The following is a 23363-nucleotide window of genomic DNA, read 5'->3' as shown; positions in this document are numbered from 1 at the left end:
AGGAATATGAAAACAACTTCTTTCTTCCAGAAACTGCACCACACCTGTCCTCAAGTTGTATGTGATATTACAACTTTGCTCCATTCACTTCAATGGCTGCAATACCATACACAAACTGAGAACAAAGATAGAAACATAGAATGTGTCGGCAGATAAGAACCATTTTGCCCATCTAGTCTGCCCAATAATCTGAATCCTATCAATAGTCCCTGGCCCTATCTTATATGAAGAATAGCCCTATGCTTATCACATGTATGCTTAAACTCCTTCACTGTATTTGCAATGACCACTTCTGCAAGAAGGCTATTCCACACATCCACTACTCTCTCAGTAAAGTAATACTTCCTGATATTACTTTTAAACCTTTGCCCCTCTAATTTCCTTATCATGTTACTGATGGGTGTGTGTTTGTGCTTATCATGGCTTAAATGTTCCTATGCCTATGATCACTCTAAAAACTTCATCCTAAGGCTAGAATTACACTACGTAATGTCTGCACGGAAAATCTCTGTGTGGACATTCCACAAACTGCTAATGGAGACATAAACATGCCCGCACTAGGACCACACAGGAAAGTGCAGTCTCATAGAAGACTATGCATTCCATGCGGAGTCCGCAGAAAAAATGTGTTCTTTCTATTCCCTTTGTGTCTATTGGAACTAAACCAAAAAAGGAGGAAAAAAAAGCAAATTGGACATAGTGTCACACCAAACTCCAAAAATGGGTTGGACAAAATTATTAGCACCCTTTAAAAATTGTGGAAAAATAAGATTGTTTCAAGCATGCGATGCTCCTTTAAACTCACCTGGGGCAAGTAACAGGTGTGGGCAATATAAAAATCACACCTGAAAGCAGATAAAAAGGAGAGGAGTCTTTGCATTGTGTGTCTGTGTGTGCCACACTAAGCATGGACAACAGAAAGAGAAGAAGAGAACTGTCTGAGGACTTGAGAACCCAAATTGGGGAAAAATTTCAACAATCTCAAGGTTATAAGTCCATCTTCAGAGATCTAGATTTGCCTTTGTCCACAGTGCACAACATTATCAAGAAGTTTGCAACCTATGGCACTGTAGCAAATCTCCCTAGATGTGGACGAAAGAGAAAAATTGTTGGAAGGTGTCAACGCAGGATAGTGCAGATGGTGACTAAGCAGCCCCAAACAAGTTCCAAAGATATTCAAGCTGTCCTGCACGCTCAGGGAGCATCAATGTCAGTGCAAACTATCCGTCGACATTTAAATGAAATTAAACGCTATGGCAGGAGACCCAGAAGGACCCCACTGCTGACACAGAGACATAAGAGCAAGCCTACATTTTGCCAAAATCCTTCTGGGAAAACGTCTTGTGGACAGATAAGACCAAGATAGAGCTTTTTGTTAAAGCACATCATTCTACTGTTTACCGAAAACGAAATGAACACAGTACCTACAGTGAAATATGGTGGAGGTTCAATGATGTTTTGGTGTTGTTTTGCTGCCTCTTGTACTGGGTGCCTTGAATGTGTGTTAGGTATCATGAAATCTGAGGATTACCAATGGTTTTTCGGTCGCACTCTACAGCCCAGTGTCAGAAAGCTGGGTTTGTGTCCGAGATCTTGGGTCTTCCAGCCGGACAATGATCCCAAACATATGTCAAAAAGCACCCAAAACGGATGGCAGCAAAGCTGGAGAGTTCTGAAGTGGCCAGCAATGAGTCCAGCAATGAGTGGCCAGCAATGAGTCCAGTCCATTGAACACCTGTGAAAAGATCTTAAAATTGCTGTTGGGAAAAGACACCCTTCCAATAAGAGAGACCTGGAGCAGTTTGCAAAGGAAGAGTGGTCCAACATTCCGGCCGAGAGGTGTAAGAAGCTTATTGATGGTTATAGGAAGCGACTGATTTGTTATTTTTTCCAAAGGGTGTGCAACCAAATATTAAGTTAAAGGGGTACTCCGGTGGAAAACTTTTTTTTTTCTTTTAAATGAACTGGTGCCAGAAAGTTAAACAGATTTGTAAATTACTTCTATTAAAAAATATTTTTCCTTCCAGTACTTTTTAGCAGCTTTATGCTACAGAAGAAATTATTGTTCTTTTTGCATTTCTTTTTTGTCTTGTCCATGGTGCTCTCTGCTGACATCTGATGCCCGTATCAGGAACTGTCCAGAGCAGGAGAAAATCCTCATGGAAAACCTGTGCTACTCTGGACAGTTCCTGACACTGACAGAGGTGTCAGCAGAGAGCACTGTGGACATGACAAAAAAGAAATTCAAAAAGCAATGAATTTCCTCTGTAGCATACAGCTGCTAAAACGTGCTGGAAGGATAAAACATTTTTTATAGAAGTAATTTACAAATCTGTTTAACTTTCTGGCACCAGTTCATTTAAAAAAAAAAAAAAATTGCCATCGGAGTACGGGTGCTAATAATTTTGTCCAGACCATTTTTGGAGTTTGGTGGGACATTATGTCCAATTAGCTTTTTTTTCCCTCCCTTTTTTGGTTTAGTTCCAATACACACAAAGGGAATAAACTTGTATATAGCAAAACGTGTTACTTCAAGCCTTTTCTGTGAGAAATATTCATTTTCTAGAAAAAATTCAGGGGTGCCAACATTTACGGCCATGACTGTATGTAAAGACGAAAGTATTTCATACGATTAGTTCATTCATTCAGATCTAGAATGTGTTCTCTTAGTGTTCCCTTTTATTTTTTTGAGCAGTGTATATATGAAGAGAATGTTGTCCAGCTTATCATGTTTTGTGTTGAACACTTTAAAACAGCTTCACAACATGTGCCTTACTTTGTGTTAATAAAGATGTTTCTGTTGTAGATGAGTGAAAGACAGAATTCACCGGTGACCTCTCCAGGTTCTTCTCCCCTTTCCCAAAGAAAAAAAACTCCCCCTGATCCGCTACAAATCCCTCACCTGAACTTACCACCAGTTCCTCCTCGACTGGATCTTATTCATAAAGGAGTAGCTCGCTCCCCTTGTGTGAGTCCTACTGGGTCACCAAAGGTAAACTTCATAAGGGGTGAGGAACATATTGTGCTGTCAGTAACGTATTGTATGTAGTAAGTAATTGAAAGCACTCTTTGTAATACAATATAAATTAGAGATAATAGTAGCACCAGCTCTTTTTATCTCTATAGGTATCACAAAAAGCTACATCTTTTCATGCAGAGCTGTTCTGCAAAAGTGGTTGTTTTCTCTAATGCCTAAGTTACTAGAACAAAGCTTTGCCTGATATTCTGAAGTTGATGATTTGCTTTTATACTTTATCAGGTTTACCTTGCCTCCAAATGTTGGAGTAAAGTTTGGTATGGGTTTACATAAAAAAGAATAGAATTTTTTTGCTTATATAGCTATGGTTCTGAGCTACAAAAATTCAGCAAGCCTATGTGGCATCATACACATTCTGCTGCTGAGAAACAAAGTACTGTAAAATGTAGGGCTGCAATGATTATTCAATTTAATCGATAATATTCGACAACTGGATTCCTTGTCAACTAATCCAGTTATCGCAAAAATCGTCCGATTCCTTGCAAAGAGAATGTGCGGGTGTCGGCGTTATGACTGCACGCGGGTGGTGGCATTATGACTGCACGCGGGTGGTCAGGCGTTATGTCTGAAGGTCCCACAAATCCCTCACCGCCTCAGCCTCTTTAAGTTAACAGTACCTGATCCCCAGTCCCATCCTCTAAGCTCACCAATCAGGGGTGCTGTAGACTTCTCCTCCCCCCGCTACTGCCGCCTGTTTGTGCGATTCTTCGTGCCTCTGCGGTTTTCTGGAGCCTCAGCCTGCCCTGGAGGACCTCATTCAGATCACTGTTGGTTATTTAGCCCACTGTATAATGCGCCCTGCTCATGCTGCCACAGGACCCAGGCCTTTGCACACTGCTACACAAATGGGGGTATGTGCAGATCATTGCACCCTAGTGTCTTCTACAGACACTAGCGTGCAATGCTCTGCACATACCCCCCATGTGTATAGCAGTATGTGTGTGTAGTACACACACACAGCTGTACACATGGGGGGGTTATACGCAGAGCATTTCACCTTCGTGTCTGTAGAATAAACCCCTACTCCAATAAAAATGAGTCCCCCTTTTCTTATTATATACAAAAAAGTGGTAAAAACAAAACAAAATAAACCTTAAAAGAAATAAGTCCAAAATTGCCTAGAAACTGTTTTAATGTGGCCATTGTACATCATTTTTCAAGTTGAAAGAAAACAGTCACCCGTTCACCCGCACTATGACCCAATACACCAGTAGACCGATGCAGGATCTCAGACTGCTATAACTACCTGCAGTCCATAGCCCTGATCCCCCGAAGGTCCCCCTTTTTCAGCGCTGACTTGCGCTTAGAGATGGGCGCACCGGCTAGATTAAAATATTCATAAGCGCTGGTCACGTGAGCGCTCAGTAAGTACGATCGCTCACGTGACTGGCACTTATGAATATTTAAATCTAGCCAGCGGGTTTGCCTCAAATCGCAAGTCGGCGCTGGAAGAGGGGGAGGTAGCTAGGTTTAGCAGTCCAAGACCCTGCATCAGTGTCCTGTTCACCCGCAATATAACCCAGGTGTATCAGGTTACAGTGCGGGTGAACGGGTGACAGTTTTCCTTTAAATTAGCTAAACCCCTTTTTTCTTTTTTGCCATTTTTAGCCTTTTTTTTACGATTAATCAAATTATCAATGAAATAATCGACAACTAATTGATTATTAAAAAAGTTAGCTTCAGCCCTAGTCAAATGGGCCATGTGTCCAAATCTGCCTTAAGAAAACATTATTATCTTGATGATATCTTGAAAATCTTGATGACTTAATTAGATATTAACTTGTGTAGGTTTACAATAAATACAGCATATTGCCTAGTGCCTTTAATATAATGTTTTGTTTTTTAGTCATCACCTTGTATGGTCCGAAAACAAGATAAACCCCTTCCTGCACCACCGCCTCCTTTAAGGGAACCCCCGCCCCCACCAGAGAGACCACCTCCGATACCACCTGACATTCGAATGTGTAGACACGTACATCATATGGAAAATGTGCCTTGTAGAGACCAGCCAATGCCTCTCGAAGCCTGGTGTCCAAGAGACATTACCGGTGCTAGTCACTTGTCGGCTACATGTCGGTTAACACTTGATAGCTCTCCTAAACTTGGAAAAACTGCTAACTCTGTTATAAATGGGAGGCATGTCAGACACTTGAGTTCAGAGGCAAGATTCATGCACAAACAACATAAGCATCATGATCTACCTTCAGAAAATGTTAGGGTAAGAATCTTGTTTCCTTTTGTGTGTAAGGTTAGTAGTATTGGTAGATATGAAAGACACTGGTTGTTGAGCAGACTTTGTGCCTTGGTTTATTTTTTATTTTTTATTTTAATCAAAACATATATATATGTTTTTTTTATGGCCTAGCACACTTATTTCTTTTTTTATTTGTGTTTGTTTGTAGGTTTTATCGAATGTTCTAATGGAGGAGTATGATGTGCCTCCCCGACTTTCTCCACCTCTACCATCCATTTCTATTCACTCTACAATAAAGTAAGAATGGCAAATTAATATAAGAATCTTAATGACTTCTAAGACTGAAATGTAAGACAGTGCCTGCTTTCTGAAGGAGTTAGTTACTGCCATGCCAGCAGCTCCAGGTGTCATTATATATCTACATAGGAGAGTTGGGTTTCAGTTATGGTTCAGAGAACACCCAAATGATGGCATCTCGCCCTTTTATACACTTCTCAAATAGTCCAGAAAGGTCTACCCTATACCGCACGTTGAAAACAAGTATGGATACAGTGCCTGTGTTAAATAGAAACTTTCTACCAAAACAGAATACTTTGTATTAAAAAAAAAAACACCAATAAATAATTGGTATATAGTGAGAATGTTCCATGAGTCTACCATCAGAAGCCCAAAATGTCATGAGTGGATTCTAATGTCAAAACCAGACTACAGAATTAATCCTTGAATACCCGCAGACTAGACACACATGCTTCTACCCCCTTATGGCCATACAGACCTATAATTTGCCAGATTTTTCCCAAAATGTTTATATTTAAATGCAGTGTCAACTAAAGCTGAAAACCATAATGGTATCTACTGAGGACAATACCTCGTCTTAAATTCTTAGTAGATTTAGCAAAAAAGCATTGAAGCAAGGGATGCTTACTAAAGTTTATGAGCAGTTCACGATAGGGATCGACCAATATCGTTTTCTTTAGGGCCCATACCGATATTCTGTGGAGGTTAGGGCCGATAGCCGATAACTTATACCGATATTCCGGTATAAGTTATCGGCTATATAAACACCCCCCCCTCACAGGAGAAAATCCCCATAGCAAACCTATCCTGCTCTGAACAGTTCCTGACAAAGTCAGAGGTGGCAGCAGAGAGCACTGTGGTCAGACAGAAAAGAAATTCAAAAAGAAAATAACTTCCTCTGTAGTATACAGCTATGTATATGTACATGTACTGGATATGTACTGGAAGGATTAAGATTTTTAAATAGAAGTAATTTACAAATATGTTTAACTTTCTGGCATCAGTTGATTAAAAAAAAAATAATAATAGTTTCCACGAGTGTACCACTTTAATACCCTGTTCATGTTTTCTAGATTCAGGGAAGATTCCTTTACACATTAGATGGTCTGTCAATCCTTTAGAGACATTTATTTCTATGGCTTTAGATGGTAAATTTTTCTTTTGCAGTGAAGCCTAGATTATCTGCCATATAGAGAATCCTATGCATAGAGCCCTATGCAGCTTATATAGCACAAAAATAACCACAAATATATTGTCTCTATCAAATGGAAGCTGATATGAGGAAAATTTCCTATATACAGTAATAATTATTGCACTTGAAAAGGGCATTGCTGGACATAGACTTTGAGAATATTTTATCCATTAATAATAGGCATTCTAGTAGTCATTTACTTTGTACCAACAATATGATGAATTCTTACATTTCTGCTGCCAGAGTTCCTCCTCATTTTATTTTAAACTTGGAATTTGTAAAACTGCCTGGCATCTTGCGAAAAGCTTATATCGTGCGGAATGAAAAGTCTGCCGACTTCCTTGGCAGCTTTCTTACCGGAAAACATTGCAGTGCAAAGAATGATAAACCTGGGATGATAACATTTACATAATTAATAAATATCTTATTATAAATACATTTATATGGCATCAGGCAGATGTTTAAGGCCTGAAAGTGTGTGTACAGCCGAGCTGTTTCGTATGTGCCAAAATAATACATTGGTTCCATAATGCAATTAAATATCGTTGACGTTGTTGGTTTTAGAAGTAGTTTTTCCTAAACATGTTAAATGTAGCATAGCATAGTGCTTTTCTTCTGAAAGGATGCTGCATTTGGGCACCTTAGTATATACTGTGTTGACTACTATATATAATCAAATAATTCTTTTGTAGGTCATTTTATTTTTATTTATTTATTTTTTTGAGCTTTACAATATTTCATAGGTAATCAGGCAGACTATGCCAGATATATACATTAATATACAGAAGAAAAGAAATGTACCAATGCAATGTAGAATAGACTAGTGTATCCCAACCAATGTGCCTCCAGCTGTTGTTTTGAAACATCTTGAGGCACTCTGTTTGGGAAACACGGGTATAGACCATGGTTAAGATATGACCTACCAGAAAGGCAGTATAACATGAAATCATGTGGGCACTGTACTTCATACAACATTAAGTAGCCATATACTCTATATTGCCCTGCTTCAACCAATAGCAGGGCACAAAGGGGCAAAGAATTAGCCCAGACTTTTAAAATGTACAAACAAATAAAGAAGAGGCTAATGAAACTCATTATTGCTGACCAGTGATTACAATGGGGGAAGGTAGAGAAGGCCGGAGGCTTGAGCCAACACCGTTACTAATAGTGTAAGCATGTTCATTCAGAACAAAATAAGAGCATAAAAGCAATACACAACCCAGACGTGTACAAGAAATGGCATATAGAAAAAGTCCTGTGTAAAGTCCCTGGAGAGTGTGCAACTGATTGTACTAGCCAGTGTCCACATGTTTGGGGTCTAGAAAGGGCCTAATGTCACGTGTGGGCTGGGAAGGAGGGCACACTAATCTTTTTATCAAAGTGGAAGCATGAATAGAAGAGGCTGGAACCCAAGATCCCTCTTCCGGACCATAACCTTTCCAATGAACCAAATACTGTACAGAATTCTGTACCTTTCGACTGTCCAGTATTTTGGAGACCTCATACTCCAGTTCTCCTTCGACCTCAACTGGAGGAGGTGGAACCGGGACTGGAGACTGAGTAGGAACATAATGTTTTAACAAAGAGCAGTGGAACACATTATGAACCTTAAAAGAAGAAGGTAATTTTAATCTGTAACAAACTGGATTAATAAATTCAATTACCTCAGAAGGTCCAATAAACCTAGATGCCAATTTTTTTTTAGATGGAACCTTAAAACGAAGATTTTTAGTAGACAATCACACTTTATCACCAACTTTAAATTTTATGCCACAAGTATGTCTCTTTTTGGCAGATCTTTTTTGTAGTTCTTGGGCATTTCTCAGGTTCTTCTGAACCTGGGCCCAAACTGTGCACAGTTTACGCATGGTAGTCTCGACTTCAGGGTTATCACTATTAGTACAGGAAGAAAAACGCGGCTTAAACCCATAAGCACAAAATAACTGTGACATACCAGTAGAAGAATTTTCTTGGTTATTCTAGGCAAACTCAACAAGAGACAGAGAAGATACCCATTCATCCTGTCTATCTGATACATAACATCTTAGGTACTGTTCCACATTTAGTTTCAACCTTTCAGTTTGACCGTTAGATTGGGGATGAAAAGCAGAGGAAAAAGATAACTGAACACCCACCTGTTTACAAAAAGCTTGCCAAAATTTTGAAACAAATTGTACCACTCGATCAGATACAATATTTTCTGGAACCCCATGATATCTAACAACATGTCTTAAAAATAAGTCAGCAAGAATTTTGGCCGAAGGGAGATATTTCAAAGGAACGAGATGAGACGGTTTACTAAACCTATCCACCACCACCCATAGAACAGTTTTTCCCTCAGATGGAGGCAGATCAGTCATAAAATCCATAGAAATTTGAGTCCAGGGCCTTTTAGGAATGGACAATGGATACAACTCCCCTGCAGGATTGGTCCGAGGAGTTTTTGCTCTTGCACAAACTTCACAAGAAACAACAAAAGCCTCCACATCCCTGTTGAGGGTTGACCACCAAAATTTCCTTTGAAGCTATTTCTTTGTACCCCGGATACCAGGGTGACCTTCTAATGGGGAACATTGAGACTCCTCGATTATACGGAGGCGAAACTGACTAGGTACAAAGTCTCTGGGGAACCAAGCCTTGATTACCCAAAACCTCAGAAGTTAAATCAGCAGACACTGCAGAAATAACCACACCTTCTGGAAGAATAGTTTCTGGATTAGAGTCTATAGACTGAGAAGCACTGAAACTTCGAGATAAGGCATCAGCCTTGACATTCTTAGTACCCGGTCGGTAAGTAATAACAAAGTCAAACCAAGTAAAGAACAAGGTCCACCAATCTTGACGAGGATTGATACGTTGGGCAGATTCCTGGAAGGTTACATTTTTATGGTCAGTGTTTACAGTGACCCGATGAACTGCCCCTTCAAGAAAATTTCTCAATTCCTCAAAAGCCCACTTGATTGTCAAAAGTTCTCGGTTTCCAACATCATAGTTTTGTTCAGCTGTGGAAAATTTACGAGAAAAGAAGGCACAAGGACGTAACTTAGTCAAAGAAGCAGTTCCCTGTGACAAAACTACTTCCAGCACAAACTTCAGAAGCATCAACTTCAACAATAAAGGGCTTGGCCTGATCTGGTTGAACTAAAATCAGAGTAGAAATGAACATCCCTTAAGGTGTTAACCAGATCTGCCCCTTTATGAGTCAGATCAGTCAATGGTTTCGCAACAATAGAAAAATAATTTATAAATTTTCTATAGTAGTTCGCAAAGCCCAAAAACCTCTGTAGTGCCTTTAAAGAAGTGGGACGCACCCAGTCAGATACAGCCTTAAAGGGGTTATCCACCATAAGGTGATTTTAGTATGTACCTGGCAGGCAGTAATGGACATGCTTAGGAAGGATCTGTGCTTGTTTTGGGGCTAAATGGATGTGTTGTGAGATTACCATAATACTCTGGCTAACTTTTTGTGAACTGGTATTTCCTGTTTCAGTTTTTTTTTTTTTTTTTTTTTTTACTACAAATCCCATTATTCCATTTTCCTCCCCCCCCCCCCCCACACATCAGCCACCCCACCCATTGAAACAAATGAGCCGCATCCATTCAAAAGACCTGTGGTTCTCAATCAGGGTGCCTACAGCTGTTGCATTAGTTGCAGATTGATCTCTCTCCCACCAAGTGATCTCTCCACTGAAGCAGACAGGCTCCCTCTCATCAGCTGACTGGCACTTAGCTACATTAGACTGATCTTATGTAGCTCGCGTCTCTACACCTGCTCCCCACCTGCCTGCACCCCCTTGTTCTTTGGAGATGTTTTATGAAATAAAGAAGTGATTTTGATACGGCAAAGCGTTGAGTTCCCATCCTATTTATTTTCTCAAGAAGTGAAATATATATAACTGCATGCTATATTAGGACGTAGAGAACCACTAGCCGAACGACGCAGATCTAGATCCTGTGCCATGTCGGCATAAAGACCTAGGAATTGTACACCTATAATATAATACAGCAAGTAGTGCCTGGCGGGACTTTTTTTTTATAAAATTTAAATATAATGTTAATGATCCCACACAGTGAACATCGTGAACGTAAAAAAAAAAATAATTCCCAAATTGCTGCTTTTTTATAACATTTTATTCCAAAAAAATTGGTAATTGTATTAAAAGATTTACATAAGCAAATATGTTATCAATAAAAAGTACAGGTCACGGCACAAAAAATGAGCCCTCATATCACCACTTATACGGAAAAATGAAAAAGTTATAGGTCTTCAAAATAGGGGGATTTTAAATGTACTAATTTGGTTAAAAAGTTTGCATTTTTTTTTAGCGCAACAGTAATAGAAAAGTATGTTATCATGGGTATCAATTTAATCATATTGACCCAAAGAATAAAGAACACATATTTTTTACCGTAAATTGTACGGAGTGAAAACGAAACCTTCCAAAATTTGCTAAATTGTGGTTTACTTTCTAATTTACTTTTTAATTTCCACACAAATAGTATTTTTTTGGTTGCGCCATACATTTTATGGTAAAGTAAGTGATGGCATTACAATGGACAACTGGTCGCGCAAAAACCAAGCCCTCATACTAGTCTGTGGATGAAAATATAAGAGTTATGATTTTTTGAAGATGAGGAGGAAAAAACGAAAACATAAAAATTTTATTGTCTGAGTTAAGACCCAAATGGGCTGAGTCCTTTAAGGGGTTAAACAAGTCTGGAATGAAAGGCAATGGATATTGATTTTTGACTGTGATCTTGTTCAGACCCCGATAATCAATACAAGGCCTAAGCCCTCCGTCCTTCTTTGCAACAAGGAAGAACCCTGCTCCCATGGGAGAAACAGATGGACAAATATGACCCTTTTGTAAACTTGACTGAATATAATCCTTAATAGCTTCCCTTTCGGGACCAGACAAATTATAAATTCGCCCCTTAGGATACTTGGCATCAGGTACAAGTTCTATAGCACAGTCATAATCTCGGTGTGAGGGCAAAGCAGAGGAGGCCTCCACAGAAAAAAGCGTCACAAAAATCAGAAATAAATTTGGTTAGATTACTTTGTACCACATCGAGAGTTGCAACAGATATAGTATCAATAGTAATGCATTTATTTATACATTCACACCCCCACTTGATGAATTCCCCAGAGGACCAATCAAAAACCTGATTAGGTTTCCTTAACCATGGTAATCCCAAAATCACATTTAGCGACAAATTTTCCTGAACATAAAATGTGATTTTTTTTTTTTTCAAAATGCAGAGAACCCACCAGTAATCCCACCTCTGGAGTGGAAGAACTGACACAACCCCCTGACAAGGGTGTATAATCCACTCCAGCAATGGGAATCAGGCTCTCCAACAATTTCAAGGGTAAATTCAAAGACTTAATAAAATTCAGATCAACAAAATTAGCAGCAGAACCAGAATCAACAAAGGCTTTACCAAATATTTTTCTTTTTTTAAAACCTATTTGAACGGATAACAAGATTTTAGAAAATGATTTTGGAGATAATTGTGCGCCCAAATGACCTCCCCGATTGTCATTTAGGTGCTGGCGTTTCCCAGCTGCTGGCGTTTGGTTCAATTTTGGATCCAATGTCCCTTTTCTCTCCACTAAAGAAACACATGTTGTTTTTTCTCTGAATGGATTTTCTCTGCCAAGGGGATAACTTCCCTATCTGCATGGGTTCCCCAGAAGAGACATGAGAGGTAGGAAAAGAAGGAAACATGGAGGAAGGAGAATGAGGAATAGAAGAGACGGTCCGTTCTCGACTTCTTTCCCTCATACGTCTGTCAAGTTGTACTGCTAAAGTCATGGCATGTTCTAATGAATCAGGTGATGGATAACTTACAAGAACATCCTTAATAGCATCAGATAAACCAAGTCTGAACTGACACCTAAGGGCTGGATCATTCCAACCAGACATAGTACACAATTTCCGAAAATTAACACAGTACTCCTCAGCCGTTTTCCATCCCTGCTTAAGATTAACCAGCTGCGACTCTGTAAAGGCTGCGCGATCAGGTTCATCATAAAGAAGGCCCAAAGCAGAAAATAAAGCATCCATAGAACTTAATTCAGGAGCTGAGGAAGATAAAGAGAATGCCCACTCCTGTGGATCTCCTTGCAACATAGACCTTATAAGTCCTACTCTCTGAACCTCTGTGCTAGTAGACTATGGTCTCAGGCAAGAGTACAGCTTACAACTCTCCCTGAATACAACAAATTTCTTTCGGTAACCAGAAAAGCGGTCAGGAAGATTTTTGGTTCACTCGAAACAGCTGGAGGACAGACCACTGGCTGAACATTAGCTGTTTCCTGAGCCTGAACTCTTTCAGCAAGGTATTGTACTAAATGTATTAATCCCTGCATTTGCTCTACTAAAACAGTAATTTCTTCCATCTTAGCAAATGCTGGTATATTTTGTCCTGTGAAAATGTCACATATGGGCTGGGAAGAAGTGCACACTAATCTCGCCCGCTCCCCTATCCCTGCCTACTTACGTACCTGCCCTAAACAACAGGTCCATAACCATGAAGACAGTCCCTTCCTGTATACGTGAGGGGCGTAATGGTCAAAATAATAAACTACAATGACACTGACTAGGTCCGGGGACAGTGGGATAACAGACAGACTAACAAAATACGACTAAACACTCACACAATAGTCCAGAGTCAACTAACCACGTCAAAGCCAGGAGAAGTCAAAGTACCAAGTCGCTAATACCAGAGAGAAGTCGAGATGAAAGCCAAAAGTCAAAGATGTCAGGTTATACAGGAGAAAAAAGGGAATGCACACTAGCTACTGGAGCAAAAAGACTCTGTCACAGGCGCTGACTGAGAGCCAACTGCCAGGTTAAGCTAAACAGCTAGGTGTAACCCGGCAACAAAAAAAAAAGAACCTGTCAGAACCTTTTAACCCTATAGGTTCTGACACCTAAACTTGGCAGCAGCTCTAGGTCGGAAAGGTTAAGGCGACAGTACAGACTGCAAGGCCTCTATAATTGTGTGAGCAGGGTTCTCACAACATTGTGGTTTTAGGTGCAGGTCCTAGCAAAGGTCTTCCAGGGGGAAATGCAGATAGGGCAATAGTACAGATTCAGCATTGTTACACAATATCGATGCAGTGCCACCATTTCAGTAGATGTGACCAGAAAAAAATCTGTGAAACAGAGGCGTAGCTTGTAGCTTTTTGGCCCCAATGCAAACCCATAATACCAGTCTCTTATGGGGCAGATGTGCTTTGGGGCCCTTAGTCACCAGGGCCCCGGTGCGACTGCTACCTCTATAGCTACGCCCCTGCTGGGAGCGATTGTGCAATCTATATATTCATTCTGAGTTGTAGTGGGTTTGGATAACATGCCACTTGGATTTTAAGAGCATAGCATCTTCTAAAGTGGGTTATTATATTCCCTTGTTTTTTTCCCATAGAGAATGAATGGAGTTGCGGCAAGGATGTGCTCCATTTTAAAGGAGGTCCCTGTTCTCAAGAACCAGCAGGGTCCCCAGTGGTCTGACCCCCTGGGATAAGCTTCTTTTTCACCCCATATAAGCTTGTTTGTCACAGTTATAAGCAGAAGAGACACACATTGGAGCGCCACCAGCCATTCTCACCAATGGATATGTAATAGAGGACACGTACGTGCTGACACAAAGCTTATATTCTACAGTAGAAAAATGATTAACTGTTCTTTAGAGGACAGGAACCCCAGATTTTTTTTCACTTTAGCTCCCTGCTGCCCATTAGTGGACACATTAAGGACTTAAGCATGAGTTGCTGTATTTAAAAGTCTAAAATAGATCTTAAAAGTTTAAATAGGTTATTTTGTATTTGTCTTGTGTATTTGTGGTAAACTTCACCATTTGCTCTCTTTGGCACGGCTTCAAAGCCATGTGCATTAATTCCTAGTGACTGAAAATAGTTGATCACAGGGCATTTTAATTGAAATTTAACCTCCCGTCCTGTCCGCACATGGAGACTATGCTTTATGGCATATTGAAAAGGGATGTAAAAGTTTTCCGAGTATTAATTGCCCTTCTAGCATGGCTGGAGCATGGATTATTTTAATCAGTTGTTGACACTTCACTTAGAGCAGCAGCAGGAATGTTCTTTACGTTTTATTTGTGCCAGTGGAATTGTATTGTTAAAGTAAACTATTCTTCCAGCACTTTGCAAATCTGCTTCTGTTCCGCTGTAGTTGTGGGCTGCAAACGGGATTAGGTTCCAAATGACTGCCTGCCAGCTGGAGTTTTTAAAGTGACAGAGAAGAGGATAAAGCTAGTAAAGATTTTGCCAGGTCATTGCTGTGTACCAGGATTGGTGCCAGGATGTGGCAGTAGTCCAGTAGAGTATTTGGCTGCACACTTCCTCCTAATGAGCCTTGTTAGAAACACAATGGCTCTAAGAATCAAAGCATTGATGTGTCCTGCCCAAGTAGAGAAATAAGGCCGCTTTACATTCTAGATAAAACTCTTAATGCAAAGTGCTGCATTTCTATAATGGTCTACTGCAGTGGACAGCAGCGTTTTCTGGGATTTTGTCCAAGCCTTGGCATAAGTGACATATAGGGGTCTATAGCAAGATGCACAAAGCTGGTAATATTGGATCATGGTTATTCATTTCATAAACAATCAGTTGTAATGCTTTTGCATCTGACAAGTGGGTTTATAGAGCGAGTTCAGATCCTTTTAAGCGTCTTTTCAGTGTGGGAATGCTGATGCCATATACTGAGAAAAAGACTACTAAACTGACAACTGCTCGGTTTGTGCTATCCCTTTGCTGCAAGTTAAACAGGAAACACTTTTAACTTATGCCTGTATACTTGCTATACTTAAAGTGGTAAACTACTATTTAAAGAAGCACTCCAGACTTTTACCCATATAATGCATACTCACACACTAGTCCTACAGGGCCATATGTTTCATTCCGACATGTTTCATTGCTCTAATTTGGTCATGTGATCACCACAGTGGTCATGTGATCACCCTCTGAAAGTAACTTTTGCTTAATGTGTCAAAAATAAGTCAGTCCTCCAGCTGTAGTCTGTGATCTACAGGATGACCCCCTACAGTTTTGTTTACTCCTGCTGCTATCTCGATGGGATCAGGATATATAGTAGTTATACACCTCCCCTGATGTTGTATTAACACATTGCGTTTCTTGCTACGTTTTTTCTGTGATGTTTCCAAAATTGCAAAAAAAAAAAAGTGCTATTTTACCGCAGTTGTGCAAATCATGGTAAATAAAATTCACTGAGATTTTGAAAAATTGCTGCAGAAACAGCTAAAATGCAGTTAAAACATGTAAAAAATTGTGCAATTTAATGTACAAATACAGCCTAAAGCACCTCATGTAGGATTATTATAGATGAGCGAATTTTTGAAAAATTCTATTTGGTTTATTCGCTGTATTAAAAAAATAATATATATATAATATAATATATATATATATATATATATATATATATATATATATATATATACTGTGTGTATATATATATATATATATATAATATCGATTTGATCCGAATAAATTCTCGGCAATTTTTTTAGTAATGTATTTTAATAATGTGTTTAATAAAGTGTCTGTGTGTTTCACTTTTTTTTTCTCAATTTTTATTTTTTAGGTAGTACTACTACTCCCAGCATGGAATAGACTGTTCCATGATGGGAGTAGTAGTACCTGTGCTAATAGACAGATTGCCCTGGGTGTCACTCCAGATTGGATTGAAAGACAAAAAAAAAGAATGTTAATGTAAATTTTTAAACAGTGATCAATTTATGTGGGCGGACAGGGCACAAAAAAATTTAGCCGACAATAATAAAAATGTAGTGTGTGTGTGGGTTTCACTTTTTTTTTCTTTTTTTTAATATTGTTTAGGTAGTACTACAACTCCCAGCATGGAACACACTGTTCCATGATGGGAGTAGTAGTTCATGTATTAATAGACAGATCACCCCAGGTGTCACTCCTGACACCTGATGTGATTGTCCATAATATAGCAGAGATGAGGAGCGGCTCTATACAGCGCTCACATCTCTGCACTATACTCCGGGCTGGCCAGTGATGTGAATAGAAATTCACATCACTCATTCATATTTTCCGCCCAGAGTGGGGATTGGCCAGATGGTGGCAGCCAATCCCCGCTCTCAATGGGATATATGAATGGTGAGTAGCCAGCCGGAGTACAGAGCAGAAATGCGAGTGCAGGAGAAAGCTGCTCCGCATCTCAGGGATGAAGGATGATCGGAGTGGGTGTCGGGAGTGACACCCACTATGATCTGTCCTTAACTGCATTTACTACTGCTCTCAACATTGAGCACACTCTGCTCCATGCTGGGAGCTTTAGTACCTGCATTAATAGACAGATCGCAGCGAGTGTCACTCCTGACACCCGCTGTAATCCTCCTGTATAATGTATAGATGTGGGTGGCTGGCTGCTCTTCTATGGTCCCCTGCACTGACATTTATATACACCTATTCATATTTTCCACAGAGAGTTGTAATTGGCTCGAACCATCTGGCCAATCACAGCTCTTTGTGGGAAATATGAATAGGTGTGTATATATACGGCAGTGCAGGGGCTGCCCGAATCTATACATTATACAGGAGGACCGCAGTGGGTGTCAGAAGTGACACCCGGGGCGAGATTTCAATTAGTACAGGTACTACTACTCCCATCATGGAACACTGTGTTCCTTGCTGGGAATAGTAGTACTACCTAAAAAATAAAAAATACATTTTTATTATTGTAGGCTACATTTTTTGTGCCCTGCCTGCCCATATAAATTGATCTGTTTAGAAATTTATAAAAATTTCATTCTAAAAAATATATATTTCGTTCAATACAATTTTTTGTGGAAAAATTATTTTGCGATTTCTCATTGATTTACAGCTGGATCTGGATGCAGCATTTTTTGGCCAAAAAAAGCCATGCAGCAGAATTGGTGTTCTTCTTGGCATTTTCCCCCAAAAAAACAAGTGGAAACTTAGTCTTAGGCTACGTTCACATGGCCGTTGTCCCCCGTTCTCCGTTATTGCCTCCTAAACAGACCATTCTGATAACTGATGCAAAGGGATGCCATTTAGTGGCATACATTTGCATTAGTTTTTCATCCATTATTATCAGCCTTCGGCAGACTGCCGCAGCCGGGACTACTACTACTCCCATCATGCAACATACTTTTTTCCATGATGGGAGTAGTAGTTCTCCAGCTGCGGGAGTCTGCAGGTGGTTGGGGAGGCTACATTAGTGTTTGTACTACTACCTCCATCATGGAACAGAGTCTATTCCATGTTGGGGGTAGTAGTACAGGGGATAAGGGATTGATTGCATCGGGTCTCACATGCATCGATGTGAACAGCAGTTATAAAGCAGGGGACAAGCGGCATGCTCCGCTCCCCTGCGATGTATATACTACAGTGTAAACTTTCATTTTTAAATCCCCAGCCAGGAGCCCTGAATGGCCGGCACTGAGGAGCCATTCAGGACTCCTGGCAGGGTTTTTAAACTACTACTGTTTACAATAATTAATTGGCCCCAGTTTGTTTATAATATTTCATTTGGCCCCAGTAGGGCTGGGCGGTATACCGGTTCATATCGAATACCGACATTTTTGTGCTGCACGATATGAATTTTAACCCATACCGCAATACCGGTTGGGCCCCTCCCCCTCGAGAATGAATGAATTAGCCCAGCGCTGCGCTGTCCCCACATCGGGGAACTAATCATATGTTGCCCGCGAGCGCTGTTCTGCCCTCCAATTAATTATCAGCCTAGCGCTGTCCCCATCCCCATCCTCTTGTTTGTTGCGCCCACCGGTGCTGACACTCTATACCAGTGGTCTTCAACCTGCGGACCTCCAGATGTTGCAAAACTACAACTCTCAGCATGCATTCTGGGAGTTGTAGTTTTGCAACATCTGGAGGTCGGCAGGTTGAAGACCACTGCTCTATACTGTGTGGTATCCTTATGCCCAGGCTGCAAAAAATAAACAAAATAAACTTTATCTTACCTCCCGTTGGTAAGGTACTGGCCTCATCTGCTTCTTAGGGAATGGAACGTCGGACAGCCGTCAGCCTATCACCGGCCGCAGCAATGTCCCGCCCCGGCCGATGATAGGCTGAGCCCACTGTCATGTAAGAAGCCGTCCAGAGCTCCTTATATGACAGTGGGCTCAGCCTTTCAGCGGCTGAGGCGGAACATCGCTGCGGCCGGTGATAGGCTGACTGCTGTCCGACGTTCCCGTCCCCAGCGTAAGGCCGACGTCGGAACATGCGTTAGTTTATTTTGTGTACCTTGTGCCAGTGCCGGCGGCCGCAACACGCAGCACGAGGAGGGCAGCGCTAGCAGGTAACATGTGAGTATTTACCCCGATGGGGGCAGTGCTGGGCTGATAATTAATCGGGGGGGGGGGGGGGCAGCGCTGGGCTGATAATTAAACATTTTTTGGGGGGGGGGGGAGGAGGAGAAAAGACCGTTATTTACCGTTGAACCGCCGAAAGTTACAAAAATACCATGATACACACATTTGGTCATACCGCCCAGCCCTAGGCCCCAGTGTGTTTTGTAATAATTAATTGGCCCCAGTGTGATTATAATAATGCATTGGCCCCAGTGTGCTTATCCCCCTCCCGCTGCCTACTCCTCATCTTCTTGGAGCAGGGCAGCAGCGGGACATGTCGGGAACCGGTGGCGGGGAATGAATGAATGAAGCCGACATGTCCCACATGTAGGCTTCATTCATTCGCTGCTGCCACCGCCACCTCCCGACATGTCCCTGCTGCTGCCCTGCTCCTAGCGCAATCAGCGCACCGCCGGGACATGTCTATTCTCTGCTGCTCATCACCGTCGGGTGCACAAATGAACAGCAGAGAATAGACATTTTTTCCGGCGGTGCGCTGATTGCGTTAGGAGCAGCGGGACATGTCGGGCAGCGTCGAATGAATGAATGAAGCCTACATGCGGGACATATCTGCTTCATTAATTCATTCAACGCCACTGGTTCCCTACATCTCCCGCTGCTGCCCTGTTCCAAGAAGATGAGGGCAGCTGGAGGGGGAATAAGCACACTGGGGCCAATGCATTATTATAAGCACACTGGGGCCAATGCATTATTATAAGCACACTGGGGCCAATGCATTATTATAAACACACTGGGACCAATGCATTATTATAAACACACTGGGGCCAATGAATTATTATAAACATGCATGGAGGAATAAATTTGGTGGACAAAGTAGTAATTTAAAAACCCCATCGGGTGTCCTGAATGGCTCCCCGGTGCCGGCCATTCAGGACTCCAGGCAGGGGATTTAAAAATGAAAGTTTACACAGTAGTATATACATCGCAGGGGAGCGGAGCATGCCACTCACTCCCCTGCTTTATAACTGCTGATCACATCATGTCTCAGAAGTGAGACCCGGTGCAATCAATCCCTATCCTCTGTACTACTACCCCCAACATGGAACAGACTCTTTTCCATGATAGGGGTAGTAGTACAAACACTAATGTAGCCTCCCCACCTGCCGGCATGGTGAACATTGTAAAAATCAGGACCTGATGCACTTAGAGCACCAGGACGTACAGTTATGTCCTGTACATGATGTCATCATGCACAGCAGGTCCCAACTGCTATCATGTTGATGTCTGCCATTAACCCCTCAGATGGCATGTGATCAACACAGATCACGGCATCTGCAGCAATGCAGCACTTTAAATGGATGATCGGATCATTTGTGGCACTGCTGCTGGGATCCGATCATCCAACATGGCGGCTGGAGGTTCCCTCACCTGCCTCCGGCCATCATTCTGGGGTCTCTTTCTCTGATCTCAAGCAGACTAGAGAAGAAGACTCTGATAATACTGATCAGTGCTATGCCTATGCATAGCACTAAACCGTATTAGCAATCTTTTATGTCCAATAAAGACATAGAAAGTGTTAAAAAAAAATGTAAATCACCTCTTCTTCCCATTTTACCCCCAAAAAGCGTAGAAAGAAATATTTGGTATTGTCGTGCCCGTAAATGTCAAAACTATCAAAATATTATGTTAATGATTCCGTTCCAAAAGAAAAAAAAAAAAGAAAACATAAAATGCAATGAATAAATAGGGCAATTTGAAACATACTTATTTTGTGAAAAAAAAGTATTTTTTTTTAAAGCAGTACAAGACTAGAACAGTATCTAATCACGACTCACAGAATAATGACCCACAGAATAACCCGTATTGATCTACAGAATAATGAAAACGGTAATTTTTACCGTAAAGTGTACAGCTTAAACACAAAACCCTCCAAAATGTTCAAAGTTCAGTTTTCTTTTCAATTTCCACACAAAATAAAAATTGGGTTTTCCGTATTTTATGGTAAAATGAATGATGTCCTTTCAAAGTACAATTGGTTACGCAAAAAAAACAAGCCCTCACATGGGTCTGTGGATTGAAATATAAAAGAGTTATGATTTTTAGAAGGAGAGGTGGAAAAAACAAAAACACAAAAATAAAATTGGTCCTGAAGGCCAAAATGGTCTGTGTCCTTAAGGGGTTAAACTTAAAAAACCTATACACATTTGGTAGTACTGAATTTAAAATTAAATCAATAAGTTTTATGAAAAGTACAACTTGTCCCGCAAAATACAAGCCCTTATGGAAAAATAAAAAAAGTGTTAGATTGCAATGAATTAAATGATTTGATCAGTAAGATCCAAATTGGCTTGGTCACTATGATCACCCTTAATAAAGTGGTGCAATAATGGAATGAATTAGTCTTGGGACCCTTTTTATTAGCAGCTTTAGTTTACGGTTACAGCTGAGCTTTGTTTGGAGGGATTTACTTTTCTGTTTTGATTTAAATCATTGCAAATATGAATTACTAGTCTTTCATTTCAATGAACTAGCAAATGGTTTTCACAGTTAAAAATTGAAACGTCTCAACCATTTTTAAGGCAAATTATAGTCTGTTTTATTCCAACCTGGCAGTTCTGGAATATAAAATTTTGTATCTAGTAAATCATTCCTTCCTTTTACTTTTTTATATTATTTTAATATCTGATAACTGTTTCTTTAGCGAAATTTCTTTTACACAACATGACTCCATTTAGAAGCGAGGGAATAGGTTTAGGTCTAGTATAACTATGATCCTAATGTGACAAAAAAAGGGGTTTGTTCGATTTCTCCAGAATAAAGGTGAATGTTATCTTTATAGCCACATACACATGTAAATTCAGCGAGTAAGTGTGCTTTAGGTTTCCTGATACACAATAAGCTTTGAGCATTGCTCATTTCAAATATGCAATGGGTGTTTTGACCTTGAGTTCTTAAAAATTTTGTAGAAATGTTAAAGTTTCGTGACTGGAATATGTAAAGGAACAATAGTTATTAAAATATGTTGGTTGAATATGTAATACTCTGGCATACAGCCTTGCTAGATATTTAGGATGTTTTGTTTGATTTATTATCCAGAGATGAATGTAAGGACTCTCGTGCATGCGAAATCCTCTCTCCATGTTGCCGTCATGTCAGGTTAGTTTATGACTTTCATATGTTCTATATGCTCCCTCTACAGAAACGAAATGGAACTGCTATTAAGTTAATAATCCACCATGCCCTACACTTGTTTCTGTTTCCTTTGGTTGAGTATGGCTACATCCTAAAATACAACTTAGTAAATAAACTATTTCAATTTTTCAATTGCTATTTTAACAGTTTATTGCAGTCATACCAACAATAATTGTATCTTGCAGTCATTTATCGAGACCACTATATAGTAGTTTCAACTAAAGAACATGCAAATGTAATTCAAGTTTCAGCTGACAAAAACGTATTCTTATAATAAGTATTATCCATGCAGCTCCAAGATAACGTGATTTTATTGTTACCTATACTGCACTAGCATTTTTCGAAGCTCTATGCAAAGATTGCTATTACTCATATCACTATATAGTCTGTGAGTATAGAATCTCGCATCTTGTAATGTATTTTTCAGTTATTTTGTATTTTGTACACAGCAGAAAAAAATTCCCACTGCTACCTGGAAACTATCAACAAGCTGCTGTGGATGGAGAAGTTGTTTTACTGCTTTGAATATATTATGGCGTGTTGCTGTGAACTGGCTAGGAGTCTGATTAGTTTATGGTGTTTGTTTCTTTTTGTTTTAGTTACGGTAGTTATTTATTTGTCTGCCTTATTATTTTTTAGTCTAGACCTAATTTAAACTTTTACATTTGGATTTGTTGATGAATCCATCCTAATAGGTTTATGTAAATAAGCAGGGAAATGATTAAATCTAACATATTATGCCATACAACCTTCTTTCAACAGCTAAAATATGCTGATTGGTTCCCTTTAAAATAAATAAACCTATGTTACAAGTACCGTATGCCACATTTTTCACTCACTGGCTGTATAGTTCATGTCCTATTTTTCTTGTTTTTAAATGAAAATTACTAAAGCAAAAACTGCAGATCAACATCAAGCTGAATGTAAGGAGGAAAAAAACATGAGGCAGAAATCAAAATTTGCTGGGTCATGAAGGGGTTAAAAAGATAAGAAACAACATACTTGGAGTATATTATGTGTCTATTATAAAAAGTGGTGGAACCATCAACAGATTCAAACTATTATTACTCGTGTCAATGGAC

At 40.1% G+C, this 23363-nt stretch overlaps 1 protein-coding gene across 6 annotated transcripts in view; it reads left to right on the top strand.

Moving 5' to 3' along the window:
* Positions 1 to 23363, top strand: part of CBLB (Cbl proto-oncogene B) — a 207124-nt gene that overhangs the window by 139381 nt on the left and 44380 nt on the right. For 5 of the 6 annotated variants that reach the window (XM_056556287.1, XM_056556292.1, XM_056556290.1 and 2 more), the window contains 4 exons: positions 2807 to 2992; positions 4884 to 5255; positions 5440 to 5528; positions 22186 to 22245. In XM_056556287.1, the coding sequence (XP_056412262.1) occupies positions 2807 to 2992; positions 4884 to 5255; positions 5440 to 5528; positions 22186 to 22245 (707 nt within the window). The remainder of the gene's footprint in view (positions 1 to 2806; positions 2993 to 4883; positions 5256 to 5439; positions 5529 to 22185; positions 22246 to 23363) is intronic. The other variant, XM_056556288.1, reaches the window with a different exon arrangement.

Source organism: Hyla sarda, chromosome 2 (genome assembly GCF_029499605.1).
Source record: "Hyla sarda isolate aHylSar1 chromosome 2, aHylSar1.hap1, whole genome shotgun sequence".
In the NCBI taxonomy this organism is placed as follows: Eukaryota; Metazoa; Chordata; class Amphibia; order Anura; family Hylidae; genus Hyla; species Hyla sarda.
Note: the sequence above shows the minus strand (reverse complement) of the source record. Positions and strands in the feature narration are given on the sequence as shown.